At 39.6% G+C, this 23,351-nt stretch overlaps 6 protein-coding genes and 1 non-coding gene across 13 annotated transcripts; 4 read left to right on the forward strand and 3 right to left on the reverse strand.

The window, feature by feature from the left end:
• Positions 1 to 1,194: 1,194 nt before the first annotated feature.
• LOC111455441 (probable protein phosphatase 2C 52) lies at positions 1,195 to 4,192 on the forward strand. 5 transcript variants are annotated; one of them, XM_023097122.1, is made up of 7 exons: positions 1,196 to 1,528; positions 2,143 to 2,186; positions 2,294 to 2,576; positions 2,666 to 3,016; positions 3,094 to 3,211; positions 3,288 to 3,511; positions 3,589 to 4,192. In XM_023097122.1, exons 3-7 carry the CDS (start codon positions 2,325 to 2,327, stop codon positions 4,057 to 4,059), a joined length of 1,416 nt encoding a protein of 471 aa, XP_022952890.1. In that variant the 5' UTR covers positions 1,196 to 1,528; positions 2,143 to 2,186; positions 2,294 to 2,324; the 3' UTR covers positions 4,060 to 4,192. The 5 variants fall into 5 exon arrangements, with proteins under 5 accessions (XP_022952895.1, XP_022952890.1, XP_022952893.1 ...); XM_023097125.1 differs by having other exon boundaries at positions 1,196 to 1,433; XM_023097123.1 differs by having other exon boundaries at positions 1,196 to 1,397.
• A 539-nt stretch (positions 4,193 to 4,731) lies between these two features.
• TRNAQ-CUG lies at positions 4,732 to 4,803 on the reverse strand. Its single transcript has one exon. It is a non-coding gene; the product is annotated as a tRNA-Gln (tRNA).
• Positions 4,804 to 4,892: 89 nt separating this feature from the next.
• Positions 4,893 to 7,042, forward strand: LOC111455532 (pentatricopeptide repeat-containing protein At1g03560, mitochondrial). Its single transcript, XM_023097248.1, has one exon. The coding sequence runs from the start codon at positions 4,897 to 4,899 to the stop codon at positions 6,868 to 6,870; it is 1,974 nt and encodes a 657-aa protein (XP_022953016.1). The 5' UTR covers positions 4,893 to 4,896; the 3' UTR covers positions 6,871 to 7,042.
• A 1,010-nt stretch (positions 7,043 to 8,052) lies between these two features.
• Positions 8,053 to 10,401, forward strand: LOC111455515 (kelch-like protein 21). The gene is made up of 2 exons (XM_023097231.1): positions 8,053 to 9,090; positions 10,147 to 10,401. The coding sequence occupies exons 1-2, from the start codon at positions 8,053 to 8,055 to the stop codon at positions 10,399 to 10,401; spliced, it is 1,293 nt and encodes a 430-aa protein (XP_022952999.1).
• Positions 10,402 to 11,649: 1,248 nt separating this feature from the next.
• Positions 11,650 to 15,273, forward strand: LOC111454885. 3 transcript variants are annotated; one of them, XM_023096352.1, is made up of 2 exons: positions 11,650 to 12,345; positions 13,887 to 14,211. In XM_023096352.1, exons 1-2 carry the CDS (start codon positions 12,067 to 12,069, stop codon positions 13,977 to 13,979), a joined length of 372 nt encoding a protein of 123 aa, XP_022952120.1. In that variant the 5' UTR covers positions 11,650 to 12,066; the 3' UTR covers positions 13,980 to 14,211. The 3 variants fall into 3 exon arrangements, with proteins under 3 accessions (XP_022952120.1, XP_022952121.1, XP_022952119.1); XM_023096353.1 differs by having other exon boundaries at positions 14,008 to 14,211; XM_023096351.1 differs by lacking the exon at positions 13,887 to 14,211 and adding an exon at positions 14,830 to 15,273 and having other exon boundaries at positions 11,655 to 12,345.
• A 1,067-nt stretch (positions 15,274 to 16,340) lies between these two features.
• On the reverse strand, positions 16,341 to 20,137 carry LOC111455343 (lipoyl synthase 2, mitochondrial-like). The gene is made up of 5 exons (XM_023096969.1): positions 19,656 to 20,137; positions 19,281 to 19,497; positions 18,706 to 19,085; positions 17,455 to 18,238; positions 16,341 to 17,321 (listed from the first exon to the last, which is right to left on the reverse strand). The coding sequence occupies exons 1-4, from the start codon at positions 20,079 to 20,081 to the stop codon at positions 18,116 to 18,118; spliced, it is 1,146 nt and encodes a 381-aa protein (XP_022952737.1). The 5' UTR covers positions 20,082 to 20,137; the 3' UTR covers positions 16,341 to 17,321; positions 17,455 to 18,115.
• On the reverse strand, positions 16,463 to 17,338 carry LOC111455516. The gene has a single exon (XM_023097232.1). It carries the CDS (start codon positions 17,336 to 17,338, stop codon positions 16,463 to 16,465), a length of 876 nt encoding a protein of 291 aa, XP_022953000.1.
• Positions 20,138 to 23,351: the final 3,214 nt, after the last annotated feature.

Below are 23,351 nucleotides of genomic sequence, written 5' to 3' on the forward strand. Positions count from 1 at the left end.
TCCTTTTCCTTATCTTTCCCTTTCCCCCTTTCTCAAGTTGAACAAAAACCGATCAACAAACTAAACTCGGTCTACAATAAAAGTAGCAATCATTTAGAATGTTAGACAAAAGATCGATAAAACGGTGAGGTAAAACGACGTGAAAGTAATGTAACTGTGAGAACCCACATCGGTGGGAGATAAGAACGACATTCTTTTTAAGGGTATGAAAACCTCTCCTTAACAAACACGTTTTAAAGGCTGATGACGAGAAGTAATGAGCCAAAGTAGTGTGCCAGCGATTACGCCAGCCCCTAAGAAGGGTGGATTGTGAGACCCCTCGTCGGTTTGAGAGGGGAATGAAACATCTCTTATAAGGGTGTGAAAATCCCTTTCTAATAGACACGTTTTAAGACCGTGAAGCTGAGTGCGATACCTAAAGAGGGAATGAGTGGTTGAGTTGGAAGTTTAGAGGAGAAAGAGATGGCTTGTGATAAAAGCAAGCAAGGGGAGAGTAGGTTGGATTGAAAGAGGACGTGTGAAGGCATTTAAAAGTGTCACCCATCATTGATAGCAACTGGCAGTTGGGGGATTGAAATGGGTATTGAATTGAATCAATTTGGGGCAATCGAAGATCCCATTGACTTTGGTCGGTTGCATTATTTCATCCCACACCCTTTGGCCCCCAACTTGGATTGGACTCTTCTTTCTCTTACACACGGGAACTATGCACATTCTCTAAGTCAAATGCCCTCAAACTCACTGCAATAATGTGAAATGATGTGAACTTTTGCCTAATCTAATCTCATCTCATCTCCTTATTCTCTGTTTTTGCTATCAAAATGATACTCAAAACAAAGAATTGCATAGAAAAGACCCTTTTTTTAAGACCCATCAAGCTATCTCTTCGACCCAACTCCCTAAACTGTACCATAGAGTGATAGCAATTCAGAGAAAGAACAAGAAAGGAAGCCACTTTGAACAAAGCAAAGAATTTTCATCCGTTGGATCTGTTCTTCATTGCTGGTTTTTGTTTACATTCTAATACGAATACCCTCTTAAAGATTTGGGAGGATAATGTTGGAATGTCGATAAGAACAGTTCAAAATGGAGAAGCACTCTTCTGGGTTCTAACCTTATCCAAAATGGTGGTGCATTCAACTAATAAAGCTTTATTATCTGTTAATTGCCAACTCTCTCTCTCTCTCTCCTCTCTCTCTCTCTCTCTCTCTGACTCATCAAATGTGAAAAAAACTCACCCATTTGACCTAAAAGCAAAACCCCACACCCAATTTTGGCTTTTCCTCAAATTTTCCCTCATTTCTCATAGGCGCTTTTACTCGCTCCTTTCTTCATTCAGTTGTTAAAGCCTCCTCTTTTCCTGTTTCTTTAGCCATTTGTGCAATATTGGCTGATGGGTATGCTTTCATTTGCTTGAATTTTGGTGTTTTCTGGTTTGTTTTCCATCCTTATCAACAAAGAATCACAAATCGTCTCTACATTATGTATCTGTTTGAGTGAGAGTATGCAGAGCTTTGAATCAGAAGAGGTTTTTTTCTTTCTGGGTTCTGTAATTGTGACTGTTTTCTGCTTTGTGTGTTATATATTATCATTGTTTTTGCTCATTGGGGCTCTTCCCTTTGCCAACATCATACCTTTTCTACTCCTTTTCTGCTTTCGTGTTCCTTGCTTTATTATACTTTTACAAGTTCTCTTGATTCTATTTCATTTCTCTTCTCTGAAATGGTTTGAAAACCATGGAAATTCGAACCTGTAAGTGTTCATTTCAATGGTTTCAACCATTTTTAAGCTTGAAACCAAGTGAAAATCATCGCTTTTTTTGTTTGATTCTCGTTCGTCCATGGATCTTTTGAACAAGTGGGGTTTTCTCAAATGATATTAAAAAACTGTCTTTGACAATGGTGGACACAGTGCACTTAGTTTTTTCCAACGTGGGTCTGACGATGGACAAGTCACCGCTCGCAGGATCATGAGGACAAGGATTTCTTTTTTATTGTTTTCTATTCCTGCCTCACATGGCAGCTTATTTAATGACCTGTTCTTGCCTTTTATTTTACTTTCCCTCATGCATCACTTTCTTGATTCGCTATAAACTATGGCTTAAAATCATTTGTTTAATCAGCCGTTTCTTGTTTTGTTCAGCTTGTTTGACTGCAAAAAAACATTCAAAGTCTTAACATATTGCGGTATGAACAAAAGCTTCTCTCTGTCTCTCTCTGTTCTTTGAGTGTTTGAATGTGTTCATTTGAGATCTAGCCTAAAAGGGGAATCTTGTCGTTCTTATTTACATTAGATGATGTTCTTTTGAATCCCAAGATATCAAAATGGGTGGTTGTGTCTCTACAAGCAGCCATAGTACTTGTAGTAGCCAGAGCAATGGGGAATCCGTTTCTTCTTCGTGTATGGGAATTAGATTTCGAGGTCGAAAGCGATCGAACTCCGACCATGTTTATGTTCTTCAGAATCTTCCTTCAGCTCCCAACAGGATCTTCTTGAATGGAAAGAGTAATTCTTCTTGTATTTTCACGCAACAAGGTCGCAAGGGCGTAAACCAGGACGCCATGGTTGTGTGGGAAGTATGTTCTTGTTCTGTTTCTGTCTCTGTTCTTCGACACATAGTTAGTTGAATTGTTGTTAGAGGTTCATTCTTACTTGTTTTTTATAGGATTTCATGTCGGACGACACGATCTTTTGTGGTGTTTTTGATGGTCATGGACCTTACGGTCACCTTGTTTCTCGACGAGTGAGGGATACATTGCCTATAAAGTTGCTGTCGTTTTTTCAGTCTCCTCAGTTGAAGCAGAATGTCTCTGGTAAAACCTGTTTCCAGAGGAATTTGAAGACATCTCGAGAATGTGACGATTCTGAGAAGGATTGTTTCATCGAGGACTCGCAGAATTCGGTATGGCGAGATGCGTTCTTGAACTCGTATAAAGCTATGGATAAGGAGTTGAGATCACATCCTAATCTGGACTGCTTTTGTAGTGGTAGTACAGCAGTCACCATAGTTAAACAGGTTTGACATGAAGGATTTCCTTTCCAATCATTCGGGTTTTCTTGTGTCGTCTTTGTTTCTTATTTGGTCGTGTTTAGGGGTCAAATCTGTTCATGGGGTACATCGGGGACTCTCGAGCAATCCTTGCCTCGAAGGACGCCAATGATTCGACAGTGGCGGTTCAGTTGACCGTGGATCTTAAGCCAGATTTGCCAAGTATGTTTGTTGCTGTTTTGTTCATTCATTGTTTGATTTATGAGCTAAGTTATGATTGTTGAGTATCATTCTGTAGGAGAAGCTGAAAGAATAAAACGGTGTAAAGGTAGGGTGTTTGCATTGCAAGATGAGCCTGAAGTGCCAAGGGTGTGGTTACCTTTCGACGATGCGCCCGGTTTAGCCATGGCTCGTGCTTTTGGAGACTTCTGTTTGAAAGAATATGGAGTTATCTCTATACCTGAATTCTCACATCGAACCCTCACCGACGCTGATCAGTTCGTCGTTCTTGCATCAGACGGGGTAAGTTTTTTGAAGGAGAACTTGATACTTATAAAGAGTGTATGTTATGGATGGGGGATGATTTAGTATTGTTGCAGGTATGGGATGTGTTGAGCAATGAAGAGGTGGTTGACATAGTGTCCTCGGCCTCATCCCGGGCATCAGCTGCGAGATCCGTGGTGGACTCTGCTGCTCGTGAATGGAAACTAAAATACCCGACCTCGAAAATGGATGATTGTGCTGTTGTCTGCTTATTTTTGGATGGGATGATGGACTCCGAATCCGATTGTGATGAACAAGGCTTCTCATCTGCAACGTCGCGTAGTATCCATTCGGGTGCTGCTATTGAATCCGATGATGGCCAGAAGTCTGAGCCATGTCTGCAAAGGAATAACACTGTGAGATCATCTGAGGACAACAAAACTTATGGGGGATTAGCTGATGATGACAGAGAGATTGGTGAAGCTGTACCTGCAGAAGATCAAAACTGGTCGGGTTTGGAAGGCGTCACTCGAGTGAACTCGCTCGTTCAACTTCCTAGATTTTCCGACAAAAGTCCAGTGTCGTAGGATTTATAGAATTCTAGAATTGTGAACTCAAAAATGTTTCAAACTGCTGCAAGGTTACAGGTTTGTGCAGGTACACATTTTTGGCACCACCATATGATGAATTGCACAAAAGTGAACTGGTTTCATAGATCAACTAATCTTCAAAGCTCACTCACATTGCAATCAAATGGATTTCTATAATGTGCTAAAAACTCAGGTTTTCAACTTTTTTGTGTTCTATTACCAACGAAGAACTCGTCGTGTCTGGTTGTCTGGTTGTGTAACATATCTATTAGGGAGATGTTTCTACACTCTTATAAGTAATGCTTCGTTTCCCCTCTTCGCTGGCATGTTTCCACCCAGAGAAGCCTTTGCTCAACAGGAATAGCACCATACGTTGTGAGATGAGCAAATGGCCAGAGTTTCCAGCTTGCCGGTCATGTCAATGATATCATTACCACGTTTCCAGCCAATACTGAACGTTTGTTTAAAAACTACGATTATCAATTGCTGCAAATTTGAAGATAGGCATATTACAACATGAACATGCTTGTGTAAACAGCAATCCAAGGAACAAACTCTTAACATCGATGCCAGACAAAGGCAAGAGAAGTTTCATACCGTAAGCATTGGCCAAAATGTCAACTTTAGTTCATCATAAATATAAAAAAAAAAAAAAAGATTTGAAAATGAAGGTCCCACCGAGATTTGAACTCGGGTTACTGGATTCAGAGTCCAATGTCCTAACCACTAGACCATGGGACCATTTGATGACTGGTTTTATTTATTACATTATAATAAAAAATTATAAATACTTCAATTTTAATCCCCTTGCGCGCCTTGTAGCGCAAAGCTCCAATGAGAAGAACCCTACTGAGGCCTTCATTCCTCTGCTCTTCATCTCGTCCCCTTCGTTTACTCGATCCTAAATCATATTCTTTGTATCGAAATGGGAAAGTATCGCCTAATAGTTCAGATTGCAATGTCACTCGCGGTTTCGGCGAGAATTTCAGGTTTGTCTTTACGAACACTCTTCTCCCTCCTCCCGAATGGATAGAACCCTTTGTGGATGTCTCTGATGTAGTTTCGAGCTCTCAACGCCCAGACCCATCTCCATGGGTGGCTCAAATTTTGAATCTTCTGGATGGGTCTTCGAACATGGAAGCTAATTTAGATTCGTTTTGTCGGAAGTTTTTGATTAAGTTATCGCCAAATTTTGTTGCATTTGTTTTACAATCTGTTGAACTTCGTGAGGTTCCTGAAATTGCTTTTCGGTTCTTTTATTGGGCGGGTAAGCAGAAGAAATATGTTCATAAGATCGAATGTTACGTATCTTTGATTGAACTCTTAACTTTTTCGGCCGATTTGGTGAAAATCAGATTGATATTCTGTGAACTTAAAGGTAGGGGTCTGTTAATGACTCTATCAGCGGCTAACTCTTTGATTAAGAGCTTTGGGAATCATGGGCTTGTTGAGGAATTGTTGTGGGTTTGGCGTCGAATGAAGGAAAATGGGATTGAGCCGAGTTTGTATACTTATAACTTTTTGGTTAATGGGTTGGTGAATTCAATGTTTATTGAGTCTGCTGAGAGGGTTTTTGAGGTTATGGATGGTGGGAAGATTATGCCCGACACTGTGACATATAATGTTATGATCAAAGGATATTGCAAGGCTGGGAAAATGCACAAGGCAATGGAGAAATTTAGAGCTATGGAGATGAAGAACGTGAACCCGGATAAGATTACGTACATGACATTGATCCAGGCGTGTTATTCCGAAGGAGATTTCGATACTTGTCTGAGTCTTTACCTTGAAATGGAAGAAAGGGGACTGGAAATTCCTTCTCATTCTTATAGTTTAGTTATTGGTGGGCTCTGTAAGCAAGGAAAATGTATGGAAGCTTATGCTGTTTTCGAGAAGATGAATCAGAAAGATTGTAGAGCGAACGTTGCAATTTATACAGCTTTGATCGATTCGTACTCGAAAAACGGGAGCATGGGAGAGGCCATGAGGCTGTTCGAGAGGATGAAAAATGAGGGGCTTGAACCGGATGCTGTAACGTACAGTGTCGTCGTTAATGGATTGTGCAAGAGTGGTAGATTGGAGGAAGCAATGGAATATTTTGATTTCTGCAGAAATAAAGGAGTGGGGATCAATGCAATGTTCTATGCTAGTATGATTGATGGACTTGGAAAGGCTGGGAGAATTGTAGAAGCAGAAAATCTTTTCGAAGAAATGTTCGAAAAGGGTTGTGCTCGAGATTCGTATTGTTATAACGCCATTATAGATGCACTAGCCAAGCATGGGAAGATTGATCAAGCTTTAACACTTTTTGGGAGGATGGAAGAAGAAGGTTGTGATCAAACAGTTTATACGTACACAATTCTTATCGACGGGCTGTTCAAGGAGCACAGAAATGAAGAGGCGATAAAGCTATGGGACACGATGATCGACAAAGGAATCACCCCAACGGTAGCTTCTTTCAGAGCCCTTGCCATAGGGCTATGTCTTTGTGGCAAGGTAGCCAGGGCTTGCAAAATCTTGGATGACCTTGCCCCTATGGGTGTCATTCCGGAGACAGCATTCGAGGATATGATCAACGCATTGTGCAAAGCCCGACGCGTCAAGGAAGCCTGCAAATTGGCAGATGGAATCGTGGATCGGGGCCGGGAAATACCAGGAAGAATACGTACCGTTCTTATCAATGGCTTGAGAAAGGCAGGTAACTCTGATTTAGCTATCAAACTGATGCATAGCAAGATTGGCATAGGATATGATCGGATGGGTAGTATTAAAAGGCGTGTCAAGTTTAGAACACTTGTTGAAAATTAAGTTCTTCTCATCTCTGATGCCTATATACTTCATGGCTTGAATACTGATTGTAGTGAACAGAGTTCTAGGGAAGCTCTGTTTTGGCTGTCTGGGTTTATTTCTTGAATACCAATCCTTCCACACATAGCGACCAAATACATAGCCATGGCTCATTTTCTTGTTTTTTTTTTGACATGGATGCCTCTTTTTTGGACAAAAGTTTCTCGTAGCTAAAGATAGTTTATGTGAGATCCCACATCAGTTGGAGGAGAGAACGAAACACTCCTTATAAGGGTGTGGAAACCTCTCCCTAATAGACGTGTTTTAAAAATCGTGAGGTTGGCAATAATATGTAACGGGCCAAAGCGGATAATATCTGTTAGCGGTAGGCTTGGTATGTTACAAATGGTATCAGAACTAGACACCTAGCAGTGTGCCAGTGAGGACATTAGGCCCCTAAGGGGGTGGATTGTGAGATCTCACATCGGTTGGAGAGGAGAACAAACACTCCTTGTAAGAGTGTGGAAACTTCTCCCTAATAGACGTATTTTAAAAACCGTGAGGCTTGGACTGTTACAAATGGTATTAGAGCTAGACACCGGGCGGTGTGCCAGCGAGGACGCTAGGCCCCTAAGGGGGGTGGTTTGTGAGATCCCACGTCGGTTAAAGAGGAGAACGAACACTCCTTATAAAGGTGCGGAAACCTCTCCCTAATAGACGCGTTTTAAAAACCGTGAAGCTGATGATGATACGTAACGGGTCGAAGTGGACAATATCTGTTAGCGGTAGACTTTGGCTGTTATAGTATCTTTTTCAGTATCTTACCTGTTATTCTGGTGTTCGATTGTTCTACAAGGAAATCAGTGTTCATATTTCTTAATGACAGGTCGCGTCAGTCAACGTTTTATCTTTTTGAATTCACTAGCCAAGGGGACATCCTTCCTTGTTTTCTTCGAACCACACTGCTTCAAAGAAACAACACTAGAAAAGGTAGACGAATCTTTATTGGCTAAGAACGAACAAGAAATTTACCTAGTTTTTGTCACCAGTTTAATGCTACCTCTCTTTTTTCACCCATTTTATGACCTTCGATGCAAACAAATTACTGTCCTTAGAATTATCCGACTGTTTCCTGCCTATTTAACCTCCATCGATCCTCATTGTTCAATTCCCCCGCCATCACCTTAAACTGATCAACCCCATATGGGTTCGGTTTCGACTGCTTCCGCGTCCCCGTCTCGGCCCCCTGCAGGAAACCCGTCGGCCAATTTCAAGATCTGTGTTTCCTATTGCGGCAAAGATGCTTCACAAGGCACCACCCTCTCTAATTGGATTGATTGTTACAACCCACAAGACAACTCATGGAACAGAGTCACTACAATCCCTGGCCTTCTGGAAAACCACGCTCTCAAGGGATTTTCAATGGTTTCAATCGGAGAATTCATCTACGTCATTGGCGGTCGCCTCTGCGAGAATATAGCTCCAGTCGACAACCAAATCCGAAGTGAATTGGAAGTTCGACGACAGGTTTGGCGTTACAACGTGCGTGAGAATAAATGGTATAAATGTGCACCGCTCATCGTCCCTCGGTTCGACTTTGCCTGCGCTGTCATCAACAACAAGATTTACGTCGCTGGAGGGAAATGCCAGCTCTGCACAGCTACTGGAATGGCGTCTTCAGAAGTATACGATCCAGCACTGGACGAGTGGCAATCGCTACCAGATATGAGTACTTCACGACATAAGTGTGTCGGGGTGACATGGCAGGGAAAATTTCACGTCATCGGCGGATTCGCCGGAAACAACGATTACATCGGCAATATGGAGAGAAGTTCTGCTGAAGTGTACGACGGCGAAGAATCCCGTTGGAATTTGATAATTGGAATGTGGCAGCTGGACATTCCACCGTATCAGATCGTCGCCGTCGATGATAAGTTGTTCAGCTCCGGCGATTGCTTAAATTCATGGAAAGGACAGATTGAAGCATATGATTGGAATTTGAATATTTGGAATGAGGTGGAAGGATCTCAATTTGAGGCTCTGTCAGCAACGAAATTCGTCACGATGGCGCCAGCTGGAGCTGACTTGTACTTCCTTGCAGGACGTAAGATGCCAAATCATCCTTCTAGGATGACGTCGGTTGTCCACGTGTTTGATACGTTGGCAAATGGTGACGCATGGAGGAGTATGGAGCCCATTGAAGAGGAGGGCGAAAAGGAGCTTTGCAGCCATTGCTGCGTGGTAATTATAAAATAATATATTTAGAAAATAAAACAAAGACGTATGGTAAAATCATTATTTATCTTTGTACTCAATTTTTTACATTAAATTTTAAATTTCATCTATTTAAAATATAAATTGAATAAATATTTAAATAATAACTTAAATTTAATTAAATTGTGTTAAAATTTTAAAACTTCGTAATCCATGTAGCAAGGGCAACCCAACTTTTTTTTGTGTGTGTCGAGTTGAGCATGTCGATTTGAAGGCAACCCGATGAATAATTTTGCTGATTGACTTGACAACACGAAGAATGATTAAAATCGACTATTGTAGCATAGTAAATGAAAGATCCAGCTCTGATAAGTAACATCATCGACGTAATGCCAACATTAGAGGGGCACAAGCTGACAATCGTGACATGGGTGACGAATAAGAGATCTAGCATACGTGACAAAACGCATATATTGTTGGGGTGTGGTCAACAAATGAGAGAAAGATCAAAATGTAACAATCTAAGCTCACCGCTAGCAGATATTATCCTCCTTTAGCTCATTATGTATCGTTGTCAGCCTCACGATTCTTAAAACGTGTCTACTATGAAGAGGGTCTAGCTCTACTCCAACCAGTGTCTCGTACCGTCCGGTGATTGATGCTGATTCGAATAGGACTAGATACTCTTCGTAATAGACGCATTTTGAGAGAGAAAACTAAAAGTAAAAAAGGGGCCAAAAGTATTTTTCAACCCTTAATAAACTCACCAAATTTACATTTTTAGGCTGTAAAAGTAAAAAAAAATTAATCCATAAGTAAAAAAAAAAATATATATAATTTAAAAAATGGGCCAAATGATAAGCGTTAAGTGGGCCCAATTATGAAGGTGAGAGTAACATGAAGCCCAACTTGTAAAACAAGCGTGAGAGAGAGAAAAAGGTGCACAGAAAGTTGGTACATTCACGTGAGTCCAAACTTTCAGACCCGGGTCCACTTTTTCACATGGTCCACTTTTCTGACCCACACCTGCTCCACTCCTCACCCTTTCTCGACCCGGATATCATTATTACTGTAACCAAACAGTCAACTTCCAACGCCTACCTCAAAAAATTGACGGTCCTTATCAATCCGGCGTCCGATAAATCTTCACCGTCCATTAAGCTTCTCGTGCCTCCGCCGCATGCTGAGTCATGTGTTCCGGCCAATGAGAAACGCGACGTGGCAAGAGGTGATAGGCTGGAGGTTGTGCGTATCCACGTTGGCGATGCGGTCCCCGGGGTCAGGTTGGGTACGGTGCTTTTTCGATGTATCGTACGCAGAGGGCACGTGAAAGACTGAAAGCAAGGTGACTACTGCTGACACGTATTTGGTAGCACGTGCCATTGGCCCTCCAGATCTCTAAATTCTTATTTATACTCATATGGCTGGGCATATGGGTGGAATTATGGGTAAAAATCCTTCTTTTTTTTTTTTAACTATTTCAAATCACTTTTTAACATTTTTTTTTCCTAGAATTATAGCACCAAGTACGATAGATATTATTTATTTTGACTCGTTATAATAAATCTACTAGCACACGAACACGTGGGATTTCATAATCTACCTTCATTGGGGACCCAGCGTCCTCGTTAGGACATCGTTCGATGTCTAGCTCTAATACCATTTGTATGGGCCAATGTCCTCGTTAGGACACTGTTTAATGTCTGGCTCTAATACCATTTGTATGGGTCTACTAGCACACGGGCATGTGAGATCTTAGAATCCACCCCCTTGAGGACTCAACGTCCTCGTTAGCACATTGTTCCGTGTCTGGCTCTACTAGCACACGGGCATGTGGGATCTCTCAATTCACCCCCTTGAGGACTCAACGTCCTCATTAGCACATCGTCTCATGTCTGGCTCTACTAGCACATGAGCATGTGAGATCTCACAATCTACCTCCTTGGGGACTCAGCGTCCTCATTAGCATATCATCTAATGTTTGGCTCTACTAGCAAACGGGCACGTGAGATCTCACAATCCACCTTGGAACCCCAACATCTTTGTTAGCACACAATCTCGTGTCTGGCTCTACTAACACACAAGGATGTGGGATATCACAATTCACCTCCATTGAGGGCCCAACGTCCTCGTAGCACACTGTTCGATGTCTAGCTATAAAACCGTTTTTAACAACCCAAGCTCACCACGTTAATTCATTCTAGGTAACACTGTATCACAAATGAGGTTTCAAATCTATTTTTTTCAAAATTTGTGTACTATTTTCACATGTCAAAAAGCTGCAAGATTAAACTGGTATGGGTTAAAATGTAATGATTATTAAAACATCATTATAAGTAACCTATTAGGAGTCAAACATGAACATCATCACTTAGAGCAGAATTAAAAGATCATAATCCATATGTTAAAGTGATTACATTATCGTAACAAATAAAATAAACAAGTTCAATTCTCAATGCAATCAATTAAGCATGCCATTCCCAATCAATTAACATATTTAATCTTCCTTTTGATTCAACTAAACTTGTATAAATCTCTAAACATTCTCTTCATTCCATCAACATAACTATATTTTTTAAACAAATCTCTTCCTTTTTCCATTATGTTCTAAAGAAATCATCACTCAGCCCAACAAAAAGTGTTTTGTTTTTGTTTTTCTTTCTGAAAGCAACGTTAAAAGAGGCCTTGCTCTGCAATACTGATATAGCAATTGAGTTGAGACGCACACAAACACTCTCGCATTTTGTTAATAAAGCCTGCAAACGATCTTCTCCTCTGCAATATCTCCACTCTTTCATGGCACATGGCCTTTGAATCACTGGTCTTGATGTAATCATTGTAGCCATCCCTCCCTTTAACTTCATCTTCTTTTTGAACCCAATTCCGCTCTCTCTAAAAAACACCCAATTCTCTGCAGCCATGGCCCTTCGCCATTATTAGAAGTTCTAGCACGAGAGAGAAAAAACAGAGTGGGTTGTTTGTTGTCACTTGGGTTTGGTTTTAATGGGCAGTGACCAAAAATGGGAGGCGATAGCGCCGGCGCTGCCGGCTGTGTCACCGTTGAACCCAGAAAGAGATGAGTATTGGAGCCGTTTTGATGATTCGGTTAATGCCGTGTCATTTGGGTTTGTGGCTACTGCCATTCTCATCTCTATGTTCCTTGTTATGGCCATTTTTGAGAGGTTTCTCAGACCTAGATCGCCGGCGGCTATCGGCCGGCCGCCTTCTGATCTTGAAGCCCACATGATGCTCGATGGAAAGCCTCGTTACCCATCTCCCAAGGTTTTTGTCTTCTCTTTTCTTCAACTTACCCTACATTTTGTTTGGTCTTTTTAGTTGTTTGTGCGCTTTGTTTCAGCTGGTTTAAGGCTTGATGGGTAGCCTGTGAATCTTATGAAATTTCATTATCTTCAAGAATAGTGGCATAGCTTGTTGGCACTTAGTTCCTCTAGTGGGCTGCATTATTGGCCTATCTAATCACTGTTTTGTTGCATTTCACATCAAACCATGAAACCCTTTTGTTCTTAATCTTTAGAGGTTTAGATCAACGCCCTCCTTGATGTTGCTGATAATATCTGTTTGTTTATGGAAGTTTGTCGTGGCCTTGTGATTATCTTATGGTGTTACTACTCAGAATCATAGTTCTATCTCTTTTGGTGACAATTAATAATGTTTAGACTATTTTGAAACAGTTCTCTTCTGGAAATTTCTACATTACCTCTGTTTGATAACGTTAATACAATAGTCTTCTTCCTTCTAGATTTTAAGGATAAGGGTCCACAGCATGTAGGTAGCATGTGTTTTTGTCTCAATTGTCAAAGCCATCCAAACCAGTATAGAATTTGATGGGAAAAACATGTTCATAAGGCATTAAAATGTGGAAGCTGCTCTTCGTTTTTTAAGCATTAGTTGCTTGTGAAACTGTAGCAGATGGCATTTTAGAGAATAGATTATTCAAAGTCATCTCGATCCAACAAACTTAGTGTAACACCCCAAACCATTGCGTCTATTAGAGAGACGTTTCCACACCCTTATAAGGAATGTCTCGTTCCCCTCTCCAACCGGTGTGAGATTTTACAATCCACCCCTTTTGGGAGCCTAGCGTCCTTGTTGGCATACCGCCTAAGCCCGCCACTAGCACATATTCTCTTTTTTGGACTTTTCCCTCAAGACTTTAAAACGCGTCCGTTAGGAAAAGATTTCCACACCCTTATAAGAATGTTTCGTTCCCTCTCCAACCAATGAAGGATCGATCTCACTCTTAGTCAACAAATCGATCCTACACCATTAAATGCATTGTTGATATCAAGCAAGATATAGCACAACTGTTCATAAACCTTAGGTGCAGTAGCAAGTTAATTACAAACATAATCACATGCTATGTTTCCCTTTCTGATTACAGTATAGTAATGTGCACATATTTTAAAGTATTTATAGCTTTATAAAGTGTCTCAAAGTCTCTCATCTGGCACCATTTTCAATACTTTTCCTACATTCTATGAGGTATACTTGTAGCATACAAGCATGTATTCAAAGATTTGAGCGATACTTTCAGCTTTATTGTGTTGGAAAATATAGTAACAGAGTAGAAGGGTATTGAAATAGGAGGCCCTGGGATCAATCTGAATCTACTCCCACTAGTTTGTGTTCTATTCTTGCATCTCAAGGATGATAAAGTTGTCCTCCTTTTTGCTCATAGGACAGCTATTTTCAACTGAAAATCAGAATAGTTATGATTATTATGAGTTATCTTTGTTGTTTGAGGACATTTGCTTTTAGTGACCATCATGTTTGATCATGTGGCTGTTTTTTCTCTTATTAAGGGGGGGAAAGGCAAAAGAAAAAGGGTGAAAAGGTTCAGACAAGCATTAATGTTCTATTGGAGTGAGGTTTTGATTCATCTGTTTTTTAAGTAAATTTATAATTCTGTACTGTTTTCAACAGTAGCTGTACAGTGCTCAAGCCATTAATATACCTATCTCTCTCTCTCTCTCGGATGAAGAACATGCTACAGAACTGTCATGCATATATTTGTGACAACAATCAAACAAAAAACTACTACTTTATTGCGTCTGTCGAACATGCTTAATCATTTCTGACTATGACCTTCTTTTGTACCGCTGCTGGATTCTTGTAACATTTTGAGAACCATGAATTACATGTTGGTTGGAGAGGAGGACGAAACATTTTTTATAAGTATGTGGAAACCTCTCTCTCTAATGACGAATTTTAGAATTGTGAGGTTGATGGCGATACGTAACTGACTAAAACGGATAATATATGTTAGCAGTGAGCTTGGGTTGTTACAAATGGTATCAGAGTCAGTTACGGGGCGGTGTGCCAGCGAGGACGCTAGGCCCTCAAGGGGGGTGGATTGTGAGATCCCATGTCGGTTGGAGAAGGGAATAAAACATTCCTTATTAGGGTGTGTAAACTTCTTTCTAATAGACGCGTTTTAAAATCTTGAGGAGAAGCCCAAAGAGCATAATATATGTTAGTGGTGGACTTAAGTTGTTACAGCGAGGACTTCAGAATCAGTTACTAGGTAGTGTACCAGCGAGGACGCTAGACTCTTAAGGGAGGTGAATTGTGAGATCTCATATCGGTTAGAGAGGAACGAAACATTCCTTATAAAGGTGTAGAAACCTCTCTTTAGCATACGGTTTTTATAGCCTAAAAGGAAAAACTAAAAAAGGATAATATCTACTTGCAGTGTGCTTAGTGGATTGATTGATTAGTTGATTCTTTATTACTTGATTTATGTAGATGACAGTTTATGCCCGGGGAGTATCAGTACTGATGCCTGGTGAAGAAATTCCGACCTACATAGCTCACCCGGCTCCTGCACCATGTCCTCCAGAACCCATTTTAAAGCCTTTGCATCAACATAACTTGAGCCTTTGTCAATCAACAAGCGTTACATCAAGCTCCAACATCAGTTGACCTGAAACATAACATCACTACAGAACAAGGGTTGTCCCACACTTGAAATTTCAGCTTACAACTTGACATTCTAAAGTTGAAAACACGGTGGAAGTCAAATCAACTTCAGTCTCTAGCTTCGAGCCGTGTAGGTTATATTTGAAGATGTGGATTGGGGGTTTCTCCTGCCCCCACCAAATTAAAGAGAGGATGGAAATGAATGATTGTTGTAAGCTGATTATTACTCTGATTGTTTGTTCATAATGAATCCCATGCCTCTCTCACTCACATCAAAGTTGCAACATTGTTAATTGTCTACATGATTCTACTGTCAATCCAGAAAAGAGGTGAAACATGTGCATCCAAAACACGAATTAAAGAAGAAAAGGAACAGATGATGACCATTTATTTGAAGTTCTCAATAATACTGCATCATCTTATCTCACATAATGCCATTGTTATCATATCACAGAGAAAAACTTGATGCCATCACAGCATTTGCAAAAGAATTATCCTGGGTTTGTAATCGGTTCGAGAAGAGAACGAAACATTTCGGTATAGAAACCTCTCCCTAGTGCACGTATTTTAAAATCTTGAAGGAAAGAGCGGTGGACTTAGACTGTTATAAATAATATTATAACCAGTTACTATGGTGCGCCAAGGACGCTGGACTCTCAAGGAGGTAGATTGTAAGATCTCACATCAATCGGAGAAAAGAACTAAGCATTTCTTATAAGGGTACGAAAACCTGCGAGATGCTGCCTCCCAAGGGGTAGATTGTGAGATCACACGTTAATTGGAAAAAAGAACAAAATATTTTATATAAGGATATGAAACTTTCTTGACATGAGTTGGAGAAAGAACCGAACATTACTTATAAAGGTATGAAAACTCATCGTGCATTTTTTTTTCTTCCGGAAATGGCATTAACAGCAGATCAACAGAGATGATGACTCAAAATATTAACGGAAATCTTGGTGCAAATTCTCCTCGGACTCCACGCTGCTTTAGTTGACTCCTTTGTCTGGAGTGCTCGGGACAGCGCAGTCCACAAGGCAACACATAGAGAAAAGAAAAAGAGAAACGTTACAGCGTTAGCCCCACCAGAGAAGACATAGCCTGTACTCCATGCATATTCAATACCAGCCCAAAGAGAAAAGAAGGGGGGAAGGAAAAAGACTTCACTTTTCCCAAGAACAATAAAGAAAGATGCCAACTTGGAGGACCATTTGAATTGCAAATCCCCAAAACCAAGTTGGAATCTCAAAACACGAGAAATACTAATTTCTTCCTGTATTTAGAGTCTAAACAACCATGATACCACTTAAGATTTGGAAAAAAAGGGGCGGTCCAAGTGAACAACAAGCAATCAAATAACTACAGCAACCACTACCCAAGTCTTGTATACAACACATTTCCAGAATTTTGACATACAAGCCAACCAACTCCTACCCAATACACTAATATGTTCTAAAATCTACAGAAAGATGAAACATTCAAGTGAGACAAGAGGGTTTTCAATGGATTCATTTGGGGGCTGAGTTGCTGAACCATCCATTGCCTTATCCACCTTTCCTTCGTCTCTTTTCTCGGTGGTCACTGCCTCTGGCTGCTCACCGGCTTGTCCAGTCACTTTCAAGGCACTGCTTTTCATATTCCCTGTCTTATTCGTTTCTCTAACTGTTCGAGTAGCTGGTGACCTCGAACGGCGGCCATGGTTGACTCCAGATTTTTGTTCTTGCCCTCCATTCAGTTTCCTGGTCCTTGCCTCTCTTGATTCTGTCGTTCCATGTGTGTATCTGCAAGTAACACGCGACTTCTTCTCTGATAACAGTTCAGCAGGTCTCTTTGTTGCACATTTGTCTCTCTGTTCTCTTCGATATGATGGGTCGCCGGAATATGGACGCTTTCTTCGAATTTTCGGTTTTGGATTCCGACCCATTTCTCTGCTCTGTTTACTTGATGCTTCGTCCCCTTCTCTTTGCTCCGAAATGGTGGTCGCCATTGACACGCTTTCGCTCATATTGCTGCACCATTCTGTAACCTGAGATACCTCTGAAACTGAAAGTGTACCTTCCTCCACTTTGTTGAGTGAACCATCCATTTCACTTGATTTTACTTTCAACTCGGAAGACTTGTTCTTTGGGGATGTTTGCTGTATGTTACATGGCTTGGCAATGGGAGTCTCTGAGAGGACTTCTTTGACGGTTTCCTCTTCCGGGGTTCCAGTGCCAGGGATGTTTCCAACATCGGTGATGGCGCATCCCGGTGACGGAGTTTTCGCTGAACCACGATCCTTGTCTAGGATATGAGGCTGACCTGTTTCCAAGATTCTGCTGCAGCAACAACCCATAGAGTGGTGAATGTGGAGAAGCAATGGAGATGGAAGCTAAATGTAGTGAGATAATTGAATTTGAAAATTTGAATTAAGGGTTGAGGGTACTAAATTTGGGTGGGAAAGAAAAGCACCTGGGCGTGACACTCCAGAAACAGAGAGGGGAAGAGAGGAGCTGTGGCAGAGTTGGCAGGGAAATGGCTCGACGCCCAGTACCAATGGAGAAGATACTGACTGTCAATGGCGTGTTTAATACGGGGCAGGATTGGTTCAAGTTATAAGTCAGACAGGGTATCGTAAAAAGATGTATAATGTTTTCACCTGACTTTCCTTTTTAACTTCCAATACAAAAATATTTTACCACTCAACAGAGCACTTCACAGCTTTTCCCACCACCGGATGAGGGCTAGAGAAGAAAATGAGCAGAGCCTTTATGTCAACTCGTTAACAGTTGAACCTGCTTTTTCATTAGAATCCAATAAGTGAAGCATTTGAATGAACGAGCAAAATGGTAAAGAAGTAAAAACCTATACAAATAGCAAATGAATGAAAGTCCAATTTCAACATTACAAGAATAGCAATATTCCCATGCTGATCGGCAAGAACAGGAGGAAGGGGACATATCATATAACATAGCAAAGCAGACTCAATGGCATCTGCAGCGGATCAGGAGCACAGAAAATTGACAAATGACGGAACAAAAGTGCAATTTGGCAACACGTCAACATACATGCAACGTGGTTAATTATGTTGGGATGGTTGGAGACAAATGACCAATAGAAATGGTAGCAATAATCAAGGCTGGGTAGGGTGTGAACTAGAAGCTGACCGATCTGATTCAATCATTGATTTGATATAGAATTCTCCTGCTTTGTATGAGGACCTAACCATTGGGCCAGATGCCACATACCGAAAACCCTGTCACAACCAAACAAAAAATGGATTTTTCAGATAATTCTTGCACCCTCAAGACATGGCAACAAACTCCCCATCCATTAAAAAACTATTGATCATGTGATAACTTGATGGTGGAGATTTCCTATAAATTTAGAAATGAGGGCTCTGCAGAACAGTGTGAACTAGTATATACTTTAAGCTAAAACATGGACTCCCTCGAACAATCAAAACACAATTACACATAAAATTACAACGATACAAATCCTAGAGAAGGAACATATAAGAAATGCAAATGAAAATTATCCGCAGCGTACCAGATTACGAGCCTGAATGGATTGATTATCTGAGGGCTTAAAATTGTTTAGGTGAATGAAAAAAAAGTGTTTTTAAGCGGGAGTTAAAAAGGGTTTAAGGGCTTGATTAAACAATCTCTTGCAGAACAAAGACAGAACACAACCAAAATGTTCAAATAATAAGAAAGAGACTACCATTTTCATGCCAAGATTTTGATACTTCTCGAAAGCCTCAGGAGTGATGTATTCTGATACAGGCATATGGCGCTTTGAAGGTCTCATGTACTGACCAAACGTCATCACATCAACTCCAGCTGCTCTCACCTTCTCCATTGTTTGCACGACTTGATCTGGTGTCTCCCCACAGCCTAACATAATGGAAGTCTTCGTAAGTGTTCCAGAAGGGGCAAACTCTTTGGCCATAACTAGAACATCTAATGATTGCTTAAAATTAGCACGATGATCCCTAACAGCTCCCTGAAGCTCCTCAACTGTCTCTATATTATGAGCAAAGACGTCGAGGCCTGACTTTGCAACATTTTCTACACAGCCGGGGTCTCCTCGAAAATCAGGAACTGCAAAATCAATTAGTTAAGCAACATCAAAAAAAAAAAAAAATGTAACAATGGAAGTGGCTTTCATTTAATTCCTTAGTTTGATAGAAACCAGATAAAAGAAGGCTCGTAAAAATCAAGCGTCACGCCAAGGATCCTTGAGTGCAACAATGAAAGTGACATTGTGATACGAAAAGGAATCTAGGGAATTAGTACCCAATGCCTCGATCAGCATATTTGGCTTCAACACCTTAAGTTTCTGCACAGTCTCTGCAAAATGACCACTCCCTTGATCAGGTAAATCGTCGCGATCCACACTAGTGATGACCACATAATCCAAGCCCCATGATGCGATTGCCTCAGCAACATTTTTCGGCTCATTTGGGTCTGGTGGAGGCGGAGTTCGTGATGTTTTGACGTTACAGAACCTGGACTACAAACAAACCCAAAACAGCGATGGAATGAATAGAAGTTCTGAGGCACTGAGATGATATCAAAGTAATCAACACGGCCATTTATATGACAAAAACACATTGGTAATTAAATAGTCAAACGAAATGGAATGAATAAATTGAATTAACACTAGCCTGCAACCCGGGTACAAGTGTCACCAAGTATCATAATCGTAGCAGTGGCAGTGCCGGTTTCTCCACCAGACCAGCATTCCCCCAAATTAGGGCACCTAGCCTCCTCACAAACCGTATGAAGCTTCAATTCGCGGAGCTTCTTCTTGATTTGAACATACTTCTCGCCACCAGGCACGGATTCCTTCATCCATTTAGGCTTAGGAAGGGGCTTCTTCTTCGTACCAACCTCCACCGAATACGACTCAGAAGATTGCAGGTCAATGAAGTCGGAAAGTGAGGGGGTCTCAACGGCGAGTCGTTCACGGAGACCGGCCAAAGTTCGAGGGAATTGGGAGGAGGTTGCAGAGGCGGCGGCTGAGGAAGATGAAGAAGAGAAGAATCTGCCAACGGATTCTAGGAGTCGAGCTAAGCTTCTGCCATGGCTGTTCATCGTGAGATTGGCGACCCCGTTAGAGAAGCTCAGGACAGATGAAGGACGTTCGTTGGTAAGGCGTTTTTCCGCCAAATCCCATAGGAATACAACTCTATTGGGCTTGATAATGGATATATTTTGGCCCAATTTAAAAGCCCAAAAAACCCTCTAGTGCCTTCATTTAATTACAAAAAATATATATAATTTAAGTTTTTTTTATAAATAAATTAATATCCACCCCATTTTTTTTCAAATTTTATAATAGGATTTGTTACGGCAGCCATTCGTGGTCGAGCATCAGATGGTTCCAACTCGGTCTATAGATCTTGAAAAATTTTCACCTAGAGAGTCGCAAGATTGCAATGAGCTGAAGCTGTCATCGACCTCCTAGCCTCTGCTAGATCTTGAGCTCCAAATTAGTATATCATTCAGATACACCACAAGACATCAGATGATTCTAGTTTCATCAAAGAGAACAAAATACATATCGATGCCATATTAGATAGCTAGATATTTTAAGAATATTATATAATAAATAAATAAAAGTAAAATATAATTTTATGATTAAAAGTTATCAATTCATGTAAAATAATAATTTTTTTAAAATATGATGTCGTGATCGCCCTCGAAACAAAATTATAAAAGACATACTTTGAGATCAAATGAGGTAAGCTTTTGATGGAGGTGACCCAATTGAGACATGTTGAATGGAACCTCAGCCGCCCAAAGTTGGGTTGCTGACTGGACATTGGTTCTGTGATTATCCAAAAATGTCTTTATCTTATAATATTAATCAAACCAATCCTTATCATAAGTTAGAACTTCGTTAAGAACATGTTGCTTTCCTTACCAAACTTCCATCTTTTCCTTCACTCAATCATCCTTCAACTTTTTTTTTTTTTTTTAGGGGTTCGATTCTCTTGGTTCATTGATCTTTTTGAATGGTTTGTCTATAAACTTGTTGACCCTTTTAGATGATCGGTATGTTTGAGTTAGTTGATAGGTTGGATCAGCCTCGAGCTTGTTTAGGACCAACCTCTAGCTTGCTGGTTGACTCGACCATTGATTTGCTAATCTCTAGTTTATTGATTGGAAACGTCCTATACTTATTTTAAAAGAATTCTGTCTTTTGACTTTTTTTTTTTTTTTTTTTTGAATTGTAGTCGAAAGATTCGAACTTCTAATTCTTCTCGACGAATGAATCTCTTTTATTTATCTCCGAGGATAGAAAGTAACAGATTAGCTATTTGTTCCTTCTAGATCCTTCCACGAGAAAGATTACTCGACAAACACACAAACTAGCAAAAAAAAAAAAAACATAAAAAAAAGGTTACTTAGCTAATAAGACTTGAGCTAAAATTAAAACATTATTAAAACCCACTTCCAATACCTTTTCCTATCATCCTTTTTTGTTACTTGTCGTGTTATTTCGTTTCTAAATTAGACCATGATGTAGATATTAAGGTGACTTGGACAAACGCCATCTTAATTTAATTTTCATTTCCTCATTTAAAAAAAACACCCACTTTTATTTTATTTTTTCGTTCCAACATGTAAAGTAATAGTGTTAAATGTAAGGATACGTCTCGTTTTCTTAGTTTTGGCTTAAATCAATCACCAAATCAATATCTTTCGTTTTGTAGAATCAATACAATGTTTAATCGAGTGAAAATTGATTGATTAAATTTTTATTTGGATCAATCAATTTTTTTCAGTTTATTCTATCAATTTCTGCCTTATTAGAGGTGAAAGAATTGAGAGATCCCACCTCGATTGATATAAAAATTTCGGGAATATTAAAAAAATGAAATAGAAAACTCTTATTTTAGAGTACCTCTCGCATGCTAAGCGAGCGTTCTACCATCTAAGTTACATCCCCACATGAGAGACTAATGAAAATGATATGAAATTAAGACAGAGAAACAAAATATTTCGTGTGAAAACTTATTAAGACGTTTTAAAACATTAAAGGAAATCTGAAAGAACACAAAGAGAACAATATCTGTTAGCAGTGCAATGGGCAGAATCGTTATATTTTTTTTGGATAATTTTTTTTAAAATTGAATCAAAACTTAATATATTTGATTTTAACATAATAATAATAATAATAATAATAAATAACCTTCACGTCCAATTATATGCCACCTATCCCATAAAAACAATTGATTTTCATTCCTACGATAATAAATTTTTTGAGTAAAATATAAAGAAAAAAGAAAAAGAAAAAAAAGCAGGGACTTTTATGTAATTTGACTTCATAGATTCGGTAACAAAGGAAGTGAAAGGATAGGGCAAGGATAAAAAGTAAAGAAAAAAGTATGCGGAGCCTATTTCTGCAATTCCTTTTCTAAAAATAAAAGTTCTTTTTCTTGATTAATTAATTATATCCGTAAGCTCCTTTTAGTATTAGCAAATCAACTTTTGCCCCATCTGGATAACTAAATTACAAAAACTCCCCAATCTTTGCCCATTACTAGAAAGTTCCTCCTATTTTCCATCTTTATTCTCTCTAAAAATAAAAATAAAAAAAAAAGCAAGAAAGTCACGTGGCTGCTGAAAATTGGAATATTCTAAAAAATCATCTTACTGGAAGGCAATTGTTGGAATTAATTAATTAATTAAACAAATTTGGTTATTATTTGTTTACACTTTTGTGGGGTTTTTTTATAATTATTTTTTCTAAAGGGCACTGATTGAATGTTTGTTTTCTCCCCGACATCTTAGAAAAAATTCCATAATTTGACCCCAAAATTTTGTTAATATTATTATTTTCAACTTTGGTATAATTTTAATTTTACCATTTATTTAAATTTTATTAATTCATGTCATTGTCATTACGAATTGAAAATTTTTTAAATCATAAACTTAGGGAAACTAAATTAAAGATTTTAAATTAAATTAATTATAGAATTATTGTCGTTTTGAATTCTAATTGGCTGATATTTGAAAATATTATTTAATTGAAAAAAATGAGGTAAAAATTTTGACGTTTTTGTTAGGGGGTGGTGAGCCGTAGGGTTCTGACAGAGAGCCCATGTCACAGTCGACCGACCACGTGATGGCCCCTGGTATACTCCACCTTCCGGCGTAGTTCCTTTGCGACGGTTAAAGCTTCCTCACGCGCCCATCTTATGCGCGTGCGTTTCACTTTCCTATCCCCGACTCTTATACAAAACCTTCAACTTTATAGACAGAAAAATCAGTTGAACTATGCTCATGTTACATTTAGCTCATTTTTAATATTTAAATATAAAATTTTGTGACCACAGTAGTTATAGACATGAAAAC

This window comes from Cucurbita moschata, unplaced genomic scaffold, assembly GCF_002738365.1.
Source record: "Cucurbita moschata cultivar Rifu unplaced genomic scaffold, Cmos_1.0 Cmo_Scf00017, whole genome shotgun sequence".
In the NCBI taxonomy this organism is placed as follows: domain Eukaryota; kingdom Viridiplantae; phylum Streptophyta; class Magnoliopsida; order Cucurbitales; family Cucurbitaceae; genus Cucurbita; species Cucurbita moschata.

Coding starts and splice junctions, on each gene's coding strand:
- LOC111455343 (XM_023096969.1), bottom strand. CDS start 20,081: ATGAACAGCCATGGCAGAAGCTTAGCTCGACTCCTAGAATCCGTTGGC. Junction 19,498..19,655: donor GTGACACTTGTACCCGGGTT/GCAGGCTAGTGT, acceptor GTTTGTTTGTAG/TCCAGGTTCTGTAACGTCAA. Junction 18,239..18,705: donor AAAATCTTGGCATGAAAATG/GTAGTCTCTTTC, acceptor TGGTTGTGACAG/GGTTTTCGGTATGTGGCATC.
- LOC111455516 (XM_023097232.1), bottom strand. CDS start 17,338: ATGGGTTGTTGCTGCAGCAGAATCTTGGAAACAGGTCAGCCTCATATC.
- LOC111455515 (XM_023097231.1), top strand. CDS start 8,053: ATGGGTTCGGTTTCGACTGCTTCCGCGTCCCCGTCTCGGCCCCCTGCA. Junction 9,091..10,146: donor TTTGCAGCCATTGCTGCGTG/GTAATTATAAAA, acceptor GTAACCAAACAG/TCAACTTCCAACGCCTACCT.
- LOC111454885 (XM_023096351.1), top strand. CDS start 12,067: ATGGGCAGTGACCAAAAATGGGAGGCGATAGCGCCGGCGCTGCCGGCT. Junction 12,346..14,829: donor CTCGTTACCCATCTCCCAAG/GTTTTTGTCTTC, acceptor TGATTTATGTAG/ATGACAGTTTATGCCCGGGG.
- LOC111455441 (XM_023097127.1), top strand. CDS start 2,325: ATGGGTGGTTGTGTCTCTACAAGCAGCCATAGTACTTGTAGTAGCCAG. Junction 2,577..2,665: donor ACGCCATGGTTGTGTGGGAA/GTATGTTCTTGT, acceptor TGTTTTTTATAG/GATTTCATGTCGGACGACAC. Junction 3,017..3,093: donor CAGTCACCATAGTTAAACAG/GTTTGACATGAA, acceptor GGTCGTGTTTAG/GGGTCAAATCTGTTCATGGG.
- LOC111455532 (XM_023097248.1), top strand. CDS start 4,897: ATGAGAAGAACCCTACTGAGGCCTTCATTCCTCTGCTCTTCATCTCGT.